Source organism: Chelonoidis abingdonii, chromosome 9, assembly GCF_003597395.2.
Source record: "Chelonoidis abingdonii isolate Lonesome George chromosome 9, CheloAbing_2.0, whole genome shotgun sequence".
Lineage (NCBI taxonomy): Eukaryota > Metazoa > Chordata > Testudines > Testudinidae > Chelonoidis > Chelonoidis abingdonii.
Genome location: NC_133777.1, coordinates 54,932,185 through 54,945,051, shown reverse-complemented (window position 1 = coordinate 54,945,051; position 12,867 = coordinate 54,932,185). Strand labels below are relative to the sequence as shown.

Below are 12,867 nucleotides of genomic sequence, written 5' to 3'. Positions count from 1 at the left end.
CCATGAATATGAGAGCTGACCATTTTGTGCTTTCATTAATTATTACTTACAACAAATGGTTCAAGTCAGAGTCTGGGTTTGTAATCACATGCTTATTTAAGTTCATTGAGCTAATCAGGGTGCTAATTGCAAAAACAAAATGTAAATAGGTGTTTGACTGCAAGGATGCTAAAAACAGAAAATCAAAATAAAACTTTAAACTAGTCCCCCCCCCCCCCCCCGCACCTGGTCCTTTAATTGTCATAATTGCTAATAAAAGAAAATTTAATTAGTAGTTTTAATTATTGCATTATTGAAGTTAAATGATACAAGGTTAAAAATAGGAAGAGTGAGACTATGGTGCAAGATAGCAAAGCCTACCTTATACTGAAGAGGAAACAGAGATAATGAACCACTTCTAATCTAATCTTATACCTAGAGATAGAACAGAAAATAGCCAGGGGCTTTTTGTAGGTGGGGAACTAGTTCAGTACCAGGCCATAGGGAGGAGAGTCGCTTACTGAATCAGCAACAGCACCTGTATGCTGCTGATTCTCAAAAGTCTAATCTAACAAACAACCTGCATGGAGGCTACAACATATGGTATCTGTCAGGATAACACCAGCAGGTGGTATGTTGGCAGTAACATATTAGCAAAATTGAGCCTAGAAATTTTGACTTACCCTCAGAATTTAACAATCATGTGCGGAAAATCCCAGGGTTGTGAGCTGTGGTAAAGAGTACATGCTACAACAGGGGGCAAATAGACTTTAAAAGACACAAAAAGCATTTTAAAATGGATGGCAGACAGCATAAGGAAGGTCCATCATGGTCCTTTGGTTTCAGCCAACAGACGTGATGTCGTATTTTGAATTAAATGCCCACCCCTCTCCTCCACTTTGCTGAGACTTCTGTGAGTGGCCTCAAGAGATGCAGCACCTAATCTCATCCTGGGAGAGACACTAGGATCCCTGTCTCCAGCTGGATAACAGAGAGTGTGTCATCTACATACTGAGAATTCCAACTCTCTGAATGGTGTCCCATACACTGAATAAGAAGGCTGATCACACAAAGTACAAATCTGTAGTACTGCCTGGTACTATATCGGGCATAAAAGCACATGGGGCAGAAAGACAGTTACCCAGTATGGCAATTTATTTATTTATTTTTCTCTTAATATTTGTTGTAATAGGTACCTAACCTAGGGATAGGAGTTAGATTCCCAGGCTGGTAACTGCCAGGCTCATCTTTCTTTTTGGGTAAAGGAATCCAGTGGTTTCAGGAAGGTTTGTACTTGGCACAGCTCAGCCATGCCTCCACTGTCACTACCCCTGCTATGCCGGCTACACTGCTATTTATACTCGCACTAGTTCAATGAGAGCTAGATTTCTATACGTGAACAAAAACCCCACTCCTCTAGCCCATAGCCTAGCCATAGATTAAGAGCAACTGGAAGATTATGTGCACTGTTACTGTTCTTTTATAACCGGATTTTTTAAAAGTTCAATCATTAAATCTGTGAGCGTAACAGAATATCACTCAAATACTCTAGGAAATCAAGTGTCAATAAATCAATAAATTAGGGCTGTCGATTAATTGCAGTTAATTCGCAATTAATTTTTTTGAGTTAATCGTGATTAATCACTGTTTTAATCACATTGTTAAACAATAGAATACCAACTGAAATTTATTAAATGTATTTGGATGTTTTTCTACATTTTCAAATACATTGATTTCAACACAGAATACAAAGTGAACACTGGTCACTTTATATTATTATTGTTTATTATAAATATGTATAATGTAAAAATGATAAACGAAAGAAACAGTATTTTTCAATTCACCTCATACAAGTACTGTAGTACAATCTCTTTATCGTGAAAGTGAACTTTAAAAATACCCCTACATTTGTGTTACAAACAGCACTCAAAACAAAACAATGCAAACTTATCGCCTGCCAGTCCACTCCACAGTCCTACTTCTCATTCAGTCATCAGTAGACAAACAAGTTTGTTTACATTTACGGGGACATAAATGTGCCCACTTTATTTCAGTGTCACCAGAAAGTGTGAATGGCATTTGATGAACTTTCGGTATGCCAGCATTGCAAGGGTTCAGGTTTTATGTGCCAGATATGTTAAACATTCGTAATGCCCCTTCAGTGGTTCTCGACGGCTACCACTCCAGATGAAAATGTCGGCTGGATGATGCTCATTAAAAAATGTGTTAATTAAATTTGTGAACTAACTCCTTGGGGTGATGAACATATTGTCTTCAATTTTACCTACTCGGCCACATATTTAGTGTTACAGCAGTTCTTGGATGGTGACTCAGACATCTTCATTTGAGAACACTTTCACTGTAGATTTGACATAACACAAAGAAGTACCAGTTATGAGATTTCTAAGATAGCTTACAGCCCTCGACACAAGGTCTAAAGAAACTTGAAGCGCTTTCCAAAATATTGAGAGGGATGATGGCTGTGGGTATGCTTTCAGAAGTCTTAAAAGAGCAACACTCCAATGCAGAAACTACAAAACCCAAACCACTAAAAAAGAAAATCAACTTTCTGCTAGTGGCATCTGACTCAGATGATGAAAATGAACGTGTCAGTCTGCACTGCTTTGGATTGTTATCGAGCAGAACCCATCATCAGCATGGACGTATGTCCTCTGGAATGGTGGTTGAAGCATGAAGGAACATATGACTCTTTAGCACATCTGGCACGTAAATATCTTGTGACGCCATTTACAACAGTGCCATGAGAACATCTGTTCTCACTTTCAGGTGACATTGTCAACAAGAAGCGGGCAGCACTATCTCCTGCAAATGTAACCAAACTTGTTTGTCTGAGCGACTGGCTGAACGAGAAATAAGTCTGAGTGGACTTGTAGGCTCAAAAGTTTTCCATTTATTTTTGAATGCAGTTATTTTTTGTACATTATTCTACATTTGTATGTTCAACTTTCATGATATAGAAATTGAACCACAGTAAGTTTATTAGGTAAATTGAAAAGTACTATTTCTTTTGTTTTTTACAGTGCAAATATTTGGAATTTAAAATAAATATAAAGTGAGCATTGTACATGTATTCTGTGTTATAACTGAAATCAATATCTGAAAATGTAGAAAACATCAAAATATTTAAATAAATGGCATTCTATTCTTTAATAGCACAATTAATCATGATTAATGTTTTTAATCGTGATTAGTTTTTTTTAATCATGCGATTAATCGTGATTAATATATTTGTGGACTACGTTCAGATTATAAAGGAGAGAAATCTGCCATCTGCCCTCACAAAGTCTGTGAGGAGAGGTAAGTTAACTGCGTAAGTTTTTCACTTTGAATTATCCACTCAGCAGTAGAAGTAAGGATGAAAAACATACAATTTGGAAATTGTATGGCAAATCTATTAACATTTCAGGTGGGTAGGAGCAGGAGACAGTAATTGCTTGGAGCAGCATATACATTTGTCAAAGCAATACTACTGGTGTTAATAAGGACGCTACAACACCTATGTATGGTCTGTTTTTGGGACTGTGAGTATGCCTTACAGGTTTCTAAGACAAAACTTAAATCAGCTCAAGTCAGAGCTCCTCCTCTAGGGTGACCAGATGTCCCGATTTTTTAGGGGCAGTCCTGATTTTTGGGTCCTTTTCTTATATAGGCTCCTATTACCTCCCACTCCCATCCCGATTTTTCACACTTGCTGTCTGGTCTCCCCACCCTCGTCAGAAAATTAAGTCTCCTAGAATTGAGCATGTTTTTTTCTGGTGAAATACACCTTCATATATTTGATCATTAATATTTCTGTCAATGTGGAATGCAATTTGATTTCAAATGGACTGCTGTAAAGGACAGAACAAAATCATATTGATATAGATGTATAGTGCTCTCTAAGTATCTGCTAATGATTTAGTCACATTTCTTTTATAATGTTACAGGAAGGTGTGAAAATGTGCCTGCATATCTGATCTAGTTTGGGGTCTGGACCAATGACTACTACTTGTTCCTTTCAAAATAAAAAACAGTTATTTACCTTACAGTAATTGTGGTTCTTTAGATGTGTTGTCCATATATACATTCCACTGATGTTGCACATGCACGCTGTGTATCTGAATTTGAATTCTTTAACCCAGCGGTGATCATTGGGACTGTTCCTGTGCCCTGAGTGTCCTATGCCTCCACAAAGAGCGGGATGAACCCAATCATCTCTGAATTCCTTCATCAATACAGAATTTGGATATTATGGGACTCCACAGTAGGGGAGAAATAGGGAAGGTTGTGGAATATGGACAAAACATCTGAAACAACCACAGTTACTGAAAGGTAAGTAAGTTCTTTGAGTGTTTGCCATATACATTCCGCTGATGGTGACTCATAAGCAGTGATGGAGTGGATGCTAGGAGTCCAACTAAATAATGACTGTAAGATAACCCTGCCAAAATTAGCATTGGATTATGATGCTTCTACAGTGGAGTAATGCTGTGTAAAGGCTTGCACAGAACTCCATGTACCTGCCCAACATCTCTCTGCTATGGGCACATTCCTCAAAGAAACACCCGAGGTTGTCTGAGCTCTAGTGGAGTGGTCTGTGACTCTTTCTGGTGAGTCTATTTTAGCTAATTCATAGCATATAGTCTGCTACACCTAATAATCCAATTAGAAATTCTCTGGGTCAAAACATATTAAGCTTTGACTCTCTGTATGAAAGTTGCATGTAATCTAGGGGATATCTTAAAGGGCCTAAACCTATCTATTCAGGATGACAAGGCTCTATGAACTTCTAAAGACTGTACTCAATCCCATTAGAACAATATTTAAGTCCAAAGAAGGTGTCAAATTGTTTGACTGGGGGATAAACTCTGACAAGCTCCCTCAGGAATCTAGCTATCATAGTATGGGACAAAACTGAGCATCCCTAAATTGGAAGGCGGTGAGATGAGATGGACCCTAAGGGAACTCATGGCTATTCTGTGTGTCTTTGATGATAGTAGCTCAGTTCTGCGATCTGCATTTATGAGGGATGTAGTTGATGTAGATTGACCTTGGTGGTAAACGTTTCCATTTAGCACAGTATGTACAAAGTATATCATGACCCAAATAACAGAAGAGACAATGAAGAGGACTGGATGTGTAAGCTGTGGCACATACATTATCCTAGAGCGGGTACTTGAAAAGTGCTTCGTATATATGAAGTGCCACCAGATAGAGCAGATGGAAGAGAAGATGCAATGTCTGGAGATGCATGTAAAAACTGTGGTTGAGTTTTGAAGGGATTCAAGCAAATGATGAGGAGGCTGAAGGAAAAACTCAAGACTCTCAGATGCAAGCTGGACTGGAGAACTCTGAGGGTACACTGCTGGTTGAGGAAAGTGCCCAGTGGAAGCAAGTGACAACAAGAACCAGGAAGAGGAAAAGACCAGCTAGTGAAAGAGAAACAGAGCTCAGGAACAGCTGTGCTGAGTTGGAAAAAGAAGAAGGGGCACAGCAGGCTGTAACTGAAGAAGGGAAGATAAGGAAGAGAAGAGCAGCTAGTTCTATAAGAAGAAGGGGAGAGCCAATGGAGTTATTCAGAGTTCAGAGCCCCAGGAGGATACAGGATGACTTGCAGAAGATTGCAAGAGAGATCAAGAGACAAGAGGACTAGCAGAACTGCACCAACACTAGGAAGAGGCAGAGCTGCGAGACTCAGGACTACCTACTAACAAGAATGGACAGGCCTATCACTAGAGCTGATGCTGAGAACAGTAGGGAGTGCTGTCTGCCAGGAGTTAAGATATGGGATGTGGACCTGAAGCTGAAGAGGATCCAAATGGGAGCTGGAAAGAATCCACTGATTGTCCTTTGTGTGGGAACAAATGATATAGCTAGATTCTTGCTGGAATGCATCAAGGCTGACTACAGCAGACTGGGGAAGACGGTTAAAGAAATGGAGTCTCAGGTGATTTTCAGTGGGATTCTACTTGTCCCTAACAGAGGAGAGTGAAGGTGAGACAAGGTTATGATGATTAACAGATAGCTCTGGCTGTGTTGCTAAAAGGAGGGCTTTGAGATGTTCAATCACTGGGAGGCATTCACAGGGACTGTTCTCATAGGACGGGCTCCACCCAAGTAGAGAGGAAAATAGACTTCTGGGATGGAGGCTGGCACGACTGAGTAAAAGAACTTTAAACTAGGAATTCAGGGGAGAAGTTCATGATGCCTGATTCTAATACTGAGCAGGAGGAAAACCACATAACTGAGGATACAGGAATAAAGGAGCAACAGAGGTATAAGAATAGACAAGAGGAAAGACAGTGCCAACACCCCTGACAGTAATAGGTAGGCAATACTGGCAGTACCATGACTGTACCTAATCAGGAGAGGAGTCTGCACAAAGGCAAACAGAAACAACTACGATGTCTACACAGCAACGTAAGGAGCCTGGGTAACAAAGTGGAGGAACTAAAAGTACTGGTGCAGGAAGTGAAATCAGATATTATAGGGATAAACAGAAACATGGTGGAATAGTAGTCACAATTGGAGCACAAGTATTGAAGGGTAAGTTGTGGTCAAGAAAGAGAGAAATAAAGGTAAAGGTGCTGGAGTAGCATTGTATATTAACAATGAGGTAGACTGTAAAGAAAGTAGAAATGATGGAATGGATAAAACAGAATCTCTTTGGGTCAAAATCACTTTGGGGAAAAAAGATAAAATAGGCTCCATTGGGATAGTGCTTGGGATCTGCTACAGACTCTCAGGATCTGATCTGAATATGGACAAAGACCTCTAATATTTTTAATGAAATAAATACTACTGGGAATTGTGTAATTATGGGAGACATTAATTTCCCAGCTACAGTTTGGAGGACACGCAGTACTAATTCATGATAGAGCCCAAATATCCCGGGATGTGATAGCTGATAGATTTCTTCATCAAATAGTCACCAAACCAACAAGAGGAGATGCCATTTTAGTTTTAGTGTTGATAAGTAGAAAGGACTTCATAGAACTGACTGTAGAAGACAGCTTTGGTTTGAGTGATCATGAGCTAATTCAGTTAAAACTAGATGGAAGGATAAACAACAATAGGTCTGCAACTAGGGTCCTCGATTTCAAAAGGGCAAATTTAAAAAAAGATTAGGAAATTAGTTGGGGAAGTCGACTGAACTGAAGAACAAGGATATGAACGTTTAGGAAGCTTGAAACTGCTTTCAGTCAAACTTGCAGAAACTATCTGAAGCCGGCATCCCAAGCAAGTGGAAAAATTCATAGAGAAGGGTTGCAGAACAAATTGGATGTACAAGCATCTCAAAGAGACTATTAAGAGCAAGCAGAAAGTCTACAAGGAATGGAAGATGGGAGAGATCAGCAAGAAAAGCTCTCTCTTGGAGGTCAGAAAGGGTAGGGGGAAAGTAAGAACTGCCAAAAGCCCAGCAGAGTTGGACCTTGCAAAGGGAATTAAAACCAATAGTAAAAGGTTACATAGCCATATAAGTAAAAAGAAAACAAGGAAAGAAGAAAGTGGGATCACTAAGTACTGTGGATGGGGTAGAGATTAAAGATAATCTGAGCATGGCACATCTAAAACAAATACTTTGCCTCAGTTTTTAACAAAGGTAATGAGGAGCTTATGGTTGTGGCAGGGTGACTAATGGAAATGAGGATATGGAAGTAGAAATTACCACATCTGAGGTGGAAGTCAAATTCAAACAGCTTAATGGGACCAAATGGTGGGGGGGGGACATCCAAGAATATTAAAGGAACTGGCACATGGAATTGCAAGACCATTAGCAAAGATTTTTAATGAATCCACAAATGTGGGGGTAGTATCCTATGACTGGAGCTAATATATTACCTATTTTTAACAAAGGGAAAAAATTATCTGAGAAACAACAGGCCTGTTAGTTTGACCGCAATTGTTCGAACAAATTTTGAAAGAGAAAGTAATTAAGTACCTGGAAAAAATGGTAATTGGGATAAAATACAACATGGTTTTACGAAGGGTAGATTGTGCCAGACCAACCTGATTTCTTTCTTTGAGAAGATAACTGATTTTTTAGATGAAGGAAATGCAGTAGGTCTAATCTACCTGGATTTCAGTTAGGTATTTGATACAGTTTCACATGGGAAATTACTAGTTAAATTAGAGAAAATGGGGAGTGATATGAGCACAGAAAAGTGGATAAGGAACTGGTAAGTAAAACTACTACCCTGGCATAAGATCCTGGGCAATGCTAACAGGTGTTACAGCAAGTTACTACCATATCCTTACGTGCTGAAAAGTCCTTATAAGAACATCTTAACACCCCAGATTTTCTTTTTACCTTCATAAGCTTGAGAAAATTCCTGTGTGAGAGGAAATACAGACCTATTTATGCACGAATCCGCTTAACATGCGGTAGCGCCATGCCTCCCAGTGCTACCGATTTAACACGTGGTATAGGAACTTGCTATGTAGTGCTACAGATTTGCTCACTAACTCGCGCACATAGAAACTGACAGGAAGTGCAGAGCAGAAACTTGTTGTATGTCTTTACTGCCGACTGTGGGGGTGGGGGGAGAAAGGACGGTCCTTTGCCTCAGCAGCGCTTTAACGTTGCTGCCCCTGTCCTCTCCCACCCTCTCACCCCGCCCCCATCGGCGGCCCTGCCAGTAGGGATGGGGGAAGCAAAAAGGGCAGGGACATTAAAGCAGGGGGAGAGGCACAGCAACGTTAAAGAGCTGTTGAGGCAAAGGACCCTGCAGCGTTTCAAGGTCCCTGCCCCTTTTGCCCCCTCTCGGCCGCCGATGGGTAGGAAGGGCAAAGGGAGCAGCTGCCCCAGGGCTGGCGATTTAAAAGGGTCCCTGGCTCCGGACGCTGCTGCCACAGCACTGGTATCCAGAGCCATAGGCCCTTTAAATTGCCACGGGAACCCCGGGCAGAGCGAACCAGGTGGCCTGGAAGGGCTGGCTGGGGGAATGCTGACCCCTAGCCCCGCCCCTTCTGCCTAAGGCCCCACCCCTTCCGGGTGCCAGAGCCATCCCCGCCGCGTACCGGTAAGTGTCCTAAGTTACTTTCACCCCTGTGTACTGAAGTAATAATGTTTTTATTAGATTTCACATTTGAATTTATATTCTTGCAAAGTGCCATTAACAGATAGGCCTGCAGTATTTGGGACACTGTGAATATGTATGTAATCCTAGATAATTATACATGTATATATAGATATCTTAAGATATTTCAGCATGGCCCTCTTAACCCACGGTCCGTTAACACACGGTCGTGACGGCTTGATTCCCGACATCTGTGCGTAAACAGGTCTGTACTGTACTCAGAATTTGGAGTATGTGTCTAATGAAGTTAAACACTAGGAATTAGACTGTTAAGAATAATCAAACTCCTTGTTGCCCACTTCTTTGTTAGTCTTTTCAGTGTAGCTTTATTCACCTACTGCAATGGTGATAAATCACCAACTCCACCAATAATAACATTACTTCTATAGAGCCTTTGATCAAAGTTTGCAAAGCACATTGCAAACATTAGTTTTGTAAGCATCCTTTCCACAAGTGAAGAAAACAAGGCAGAGATAGCACAAAGTCATCCAGGATCCTGCCTCTCCCAGGCATGTACTCCAACTTCTAGACACACTATGCACCCACAGTAAATAAAACTACCTGCCTTTTGCTAAGAAAGGGATGATCATATCCCTTTTAAGGAAGCCCTAAGATGCAAATAAGTTTGTCCACTAATAGATTTCAGAGGCCTCCTTATACAGATACAGCATTTATAACAGGAAGAATTTGTAAAGAGCTTTGGCTGTAAACCCTCTCACTGAATGACAGCTCCAGCTAAAACTCAGCTGAGGAGATACACTCTCTCTGAAGGAGACGACCAGGGATGCAAAGGAAAGAAAAGATAACCTGCCCTCTACCACTCTGCTGATTGACAGTCTCCCCACCTACACAAGAACGTGAAGTGGGAGGGACTCGAGGAGTCTCTTCTGTCAGCCCACAGAGGGATTTGGGGGTAGGGGAAAGTAACCCCATGTATGTTTAAAAGAACAAAAAATCCTTAAACTTTTCTTCTACCCCAAGGAATATGGATATTAACACTAAATTCTGCTGCTTGTGGGCCACTGGCAAACACATGTGATATCCACACACACAAGCAGCTCAGCTGTTTTTGCTTTTTAATTCCCTATGTCACCTAGTCAGCCTTGTCCTTGAACAAGTCAGCCTGACATGTACCCAGAGAGCCTCATAACATTACCACTGGACAGGGCTCTTAGTACTGAATTTATTAAAGAACTTTCAAGTCCTCATAAAGGGCCCAGTTCTGCACCTTGACTCACAGTGAGTAGTACTTTACTCCATGAGTAGCCCCATTAAGATGGGGCCCAGTTCTTCCACTCCCTAAGTGAACCTGGGTGAACTGCCATGTCATGAAGATAATGATGGACTTCAGCCCAGAATGGCAGGTTGATCAAATCAGTCAGACAAAACAAAGATTTTGTTACATTTAGTGAGCGTTAAGGAGAACGTTCACAATTACACGTTCTAAGGACTTATTTTTATGTAACACAGATGTCTTTGGAAACAAAACAAGTATGACATATTGTAAAACTGCACTCCACATCATATACACTTCAGAGTTACTACAGTATTATTCATTATTACTTGGAGTAATAAACCTGGAGTAAAGAAGATACATTACAATACATAACACTAAATTAAATACTATTCAAGCCCAGCTACTATTACACTGATCTGCTATTGTGAACAGGAAAAATATTCACCAGCACATTTTAAAAACATAGTAGGTGCTCAGTATATGTTGAACTTTGGCTATACGAGGAAAACCAAAAATATTTGCCCTTGGCATGTGGGCATTTTATATACATAACATCAAAACATCTGTAACTGTTCACACTTGGCAGCACCTACAACCAGCCCAGATTAAAAGACACACTCAAAACCAATCCTCATTTTTCTTACTATTAACAAACATGACACACTCAAAAGTCAGTATGGTTTTCCATATTAGAAGCTTAAAGTAACTAATGGAACCATTCTTCCATACTCTCAGAATTTCTTTTGATGACTAATGAGCATGGCAGGCAGCTCAAAATGACAGATTATGACTCTAGATAAAAGCCTTTTGCCTCACTTTTTAGGTAAGATTATAAGTAATATAGAATGTAGCTTTTATCACAATATGAGATTTTCTAAGGCCTTTCCTGGAAACAGCTATACTGGTGCAATCTTGTGTGATTAAACTGCCAAAAGTATTGGCTTGTTGGCACAGATACTAAGGAATCAGTGATTTAACCGACTATACTAGAAGCTTTAAAAGACTGTTTCACATTTTATTTGCCACAGCATGAAAGTACTGAATATGAGGAAAAGATGCCAAAGGTTTAGGGGGTATGCTTACCTTCCAGCAGGTCTCTTGCCAGACCTGGTTCTGCCCCTGTGGACCGAACAAAGTCTGACAGGACCGCGTCCATATCAAGAGTCATGTGATCATGTAGAAGTGCTGCCACACATGCAGCAGTAGCAGGATTTGTTGGTGGGCTACAAGACATCCATCTATAAATGAGAGCAAAAATACGGAGTTCTAGATGTATTTGTCATAGTAGGCTATAAAATAATGGAAATCACACATTTTTTCCAAACAAACCACCCAATTAAATTTTTTTTATAAATGACAATAAAAGGTCAAAGTTACAATGATTAAAAAAAAAAAACACATTTACATAAATATCACGTTGATAGCATTTATGATCTGCCTCTGCCTGTACTCACAATCTGTTCCAGTGATTGAGTATTTTAATAACTAGTTCTCATCTTTCACACTTCTAGTGTTGTTTTCTATTTTTCTTTGCTCTTTTAAAATATTCCTTCTGCACAACTTTTCAGTGCACAAGGAAGTTATAAAATTAAAACTCCATAAGAGTAGGTGTTAAATGTCAAAGACTCCAAACAGGCACATGCTTAACTCTAAGCATGAGAACTGTCCCATTGGTTCAGTTAATGTGCTTCAAGTTAAACATATGCTTATCTGGATTAGGGCCATATTGCATGACCTTTGTATTTATATACTTTTAATATAAGTGTATTTATATTATAACTCATTACTTGTTCCCTTATTTATTGTATCAATATCTATACCAATACGTAGGTTATTTCTATTGTTCTTGCCTGGAAGATGTACTTGATAGGGAATCTGTGCTTTCTCCCATTTCCTTGGAACTAATGCTGTCTTCCTCATAGGGGTGCTGTGAATCATGCTCACCATCAACAACAGCAGCAGCAACTTGTACCTCTTTTGTGTGAGAGGCTGTGTTAACGAGCCTTCTAAACATCTGCATTAGTGTATCTCTTTTAACTACAATAATGATGACAACCACAATGAATGGAATGACACCAAAAGCTACTACTAGGCCAATCTCCAGATTGTTACTGCTCATATTTCTGGAAGGTGGTGGGTATCTACTCTCCCCAATTCCTTTCTATCATTTGAGTTGACAGTCTGAAGGGACCCACACTCACTTACAATGGCAGTTTCTCTCATTGGTTGTACATGCCTTTCAGCATCACAATCAATGACACGTGCTATTAATAGAAATCTTGTCAGGACCACACAAAGCAACACCTTTCACTATTGCAGGAGCAACTTTTTTTCCCCCCCATATCAGCATGATTAAAAGAAGCAAACCCATTTTCAAGATAACATTGTACATTTCTTAAGAAAGCCATTGTTACATGACTGATCTTTATGAACACTTTCCTGGTTTCCCTCAAATGTAACAACTATTTAAAATATAAACTTACATACTGCAAAATACTGCACAACACACCAACCCCACTCAAAACTAACTGGAATGGAGCTGACTATATTTGTTATACAAGTTCACTTTCA

The 12,867-nt window shown here is 39.9% G+C and overlaps 1 protein-coding gene across 1 annotated transcript in view; it reads right to left on the bottom strand.

Moving 5' to 3' along the window:
• The window catches only part of OTUD7A (OTU deubiquitinase 7A), a 119,685-nt gene extending 108,155 nt beyond the window's left edge, over positions 1 to 11,530 (bottom strand). The window contains exon 1 of the mRNA XM_075069564.1: positions 11,380 to 11,530. Coding sequence (XP_074925665.1) covers positions 11,380 to 11,530 — 151 coding nt within the window. The remainder of the gene's footprint in view (positions 1 to 11,379) is intronic.
• Positions 11,531 to 12,867: the final 1,337 nt, after the last annotated feature.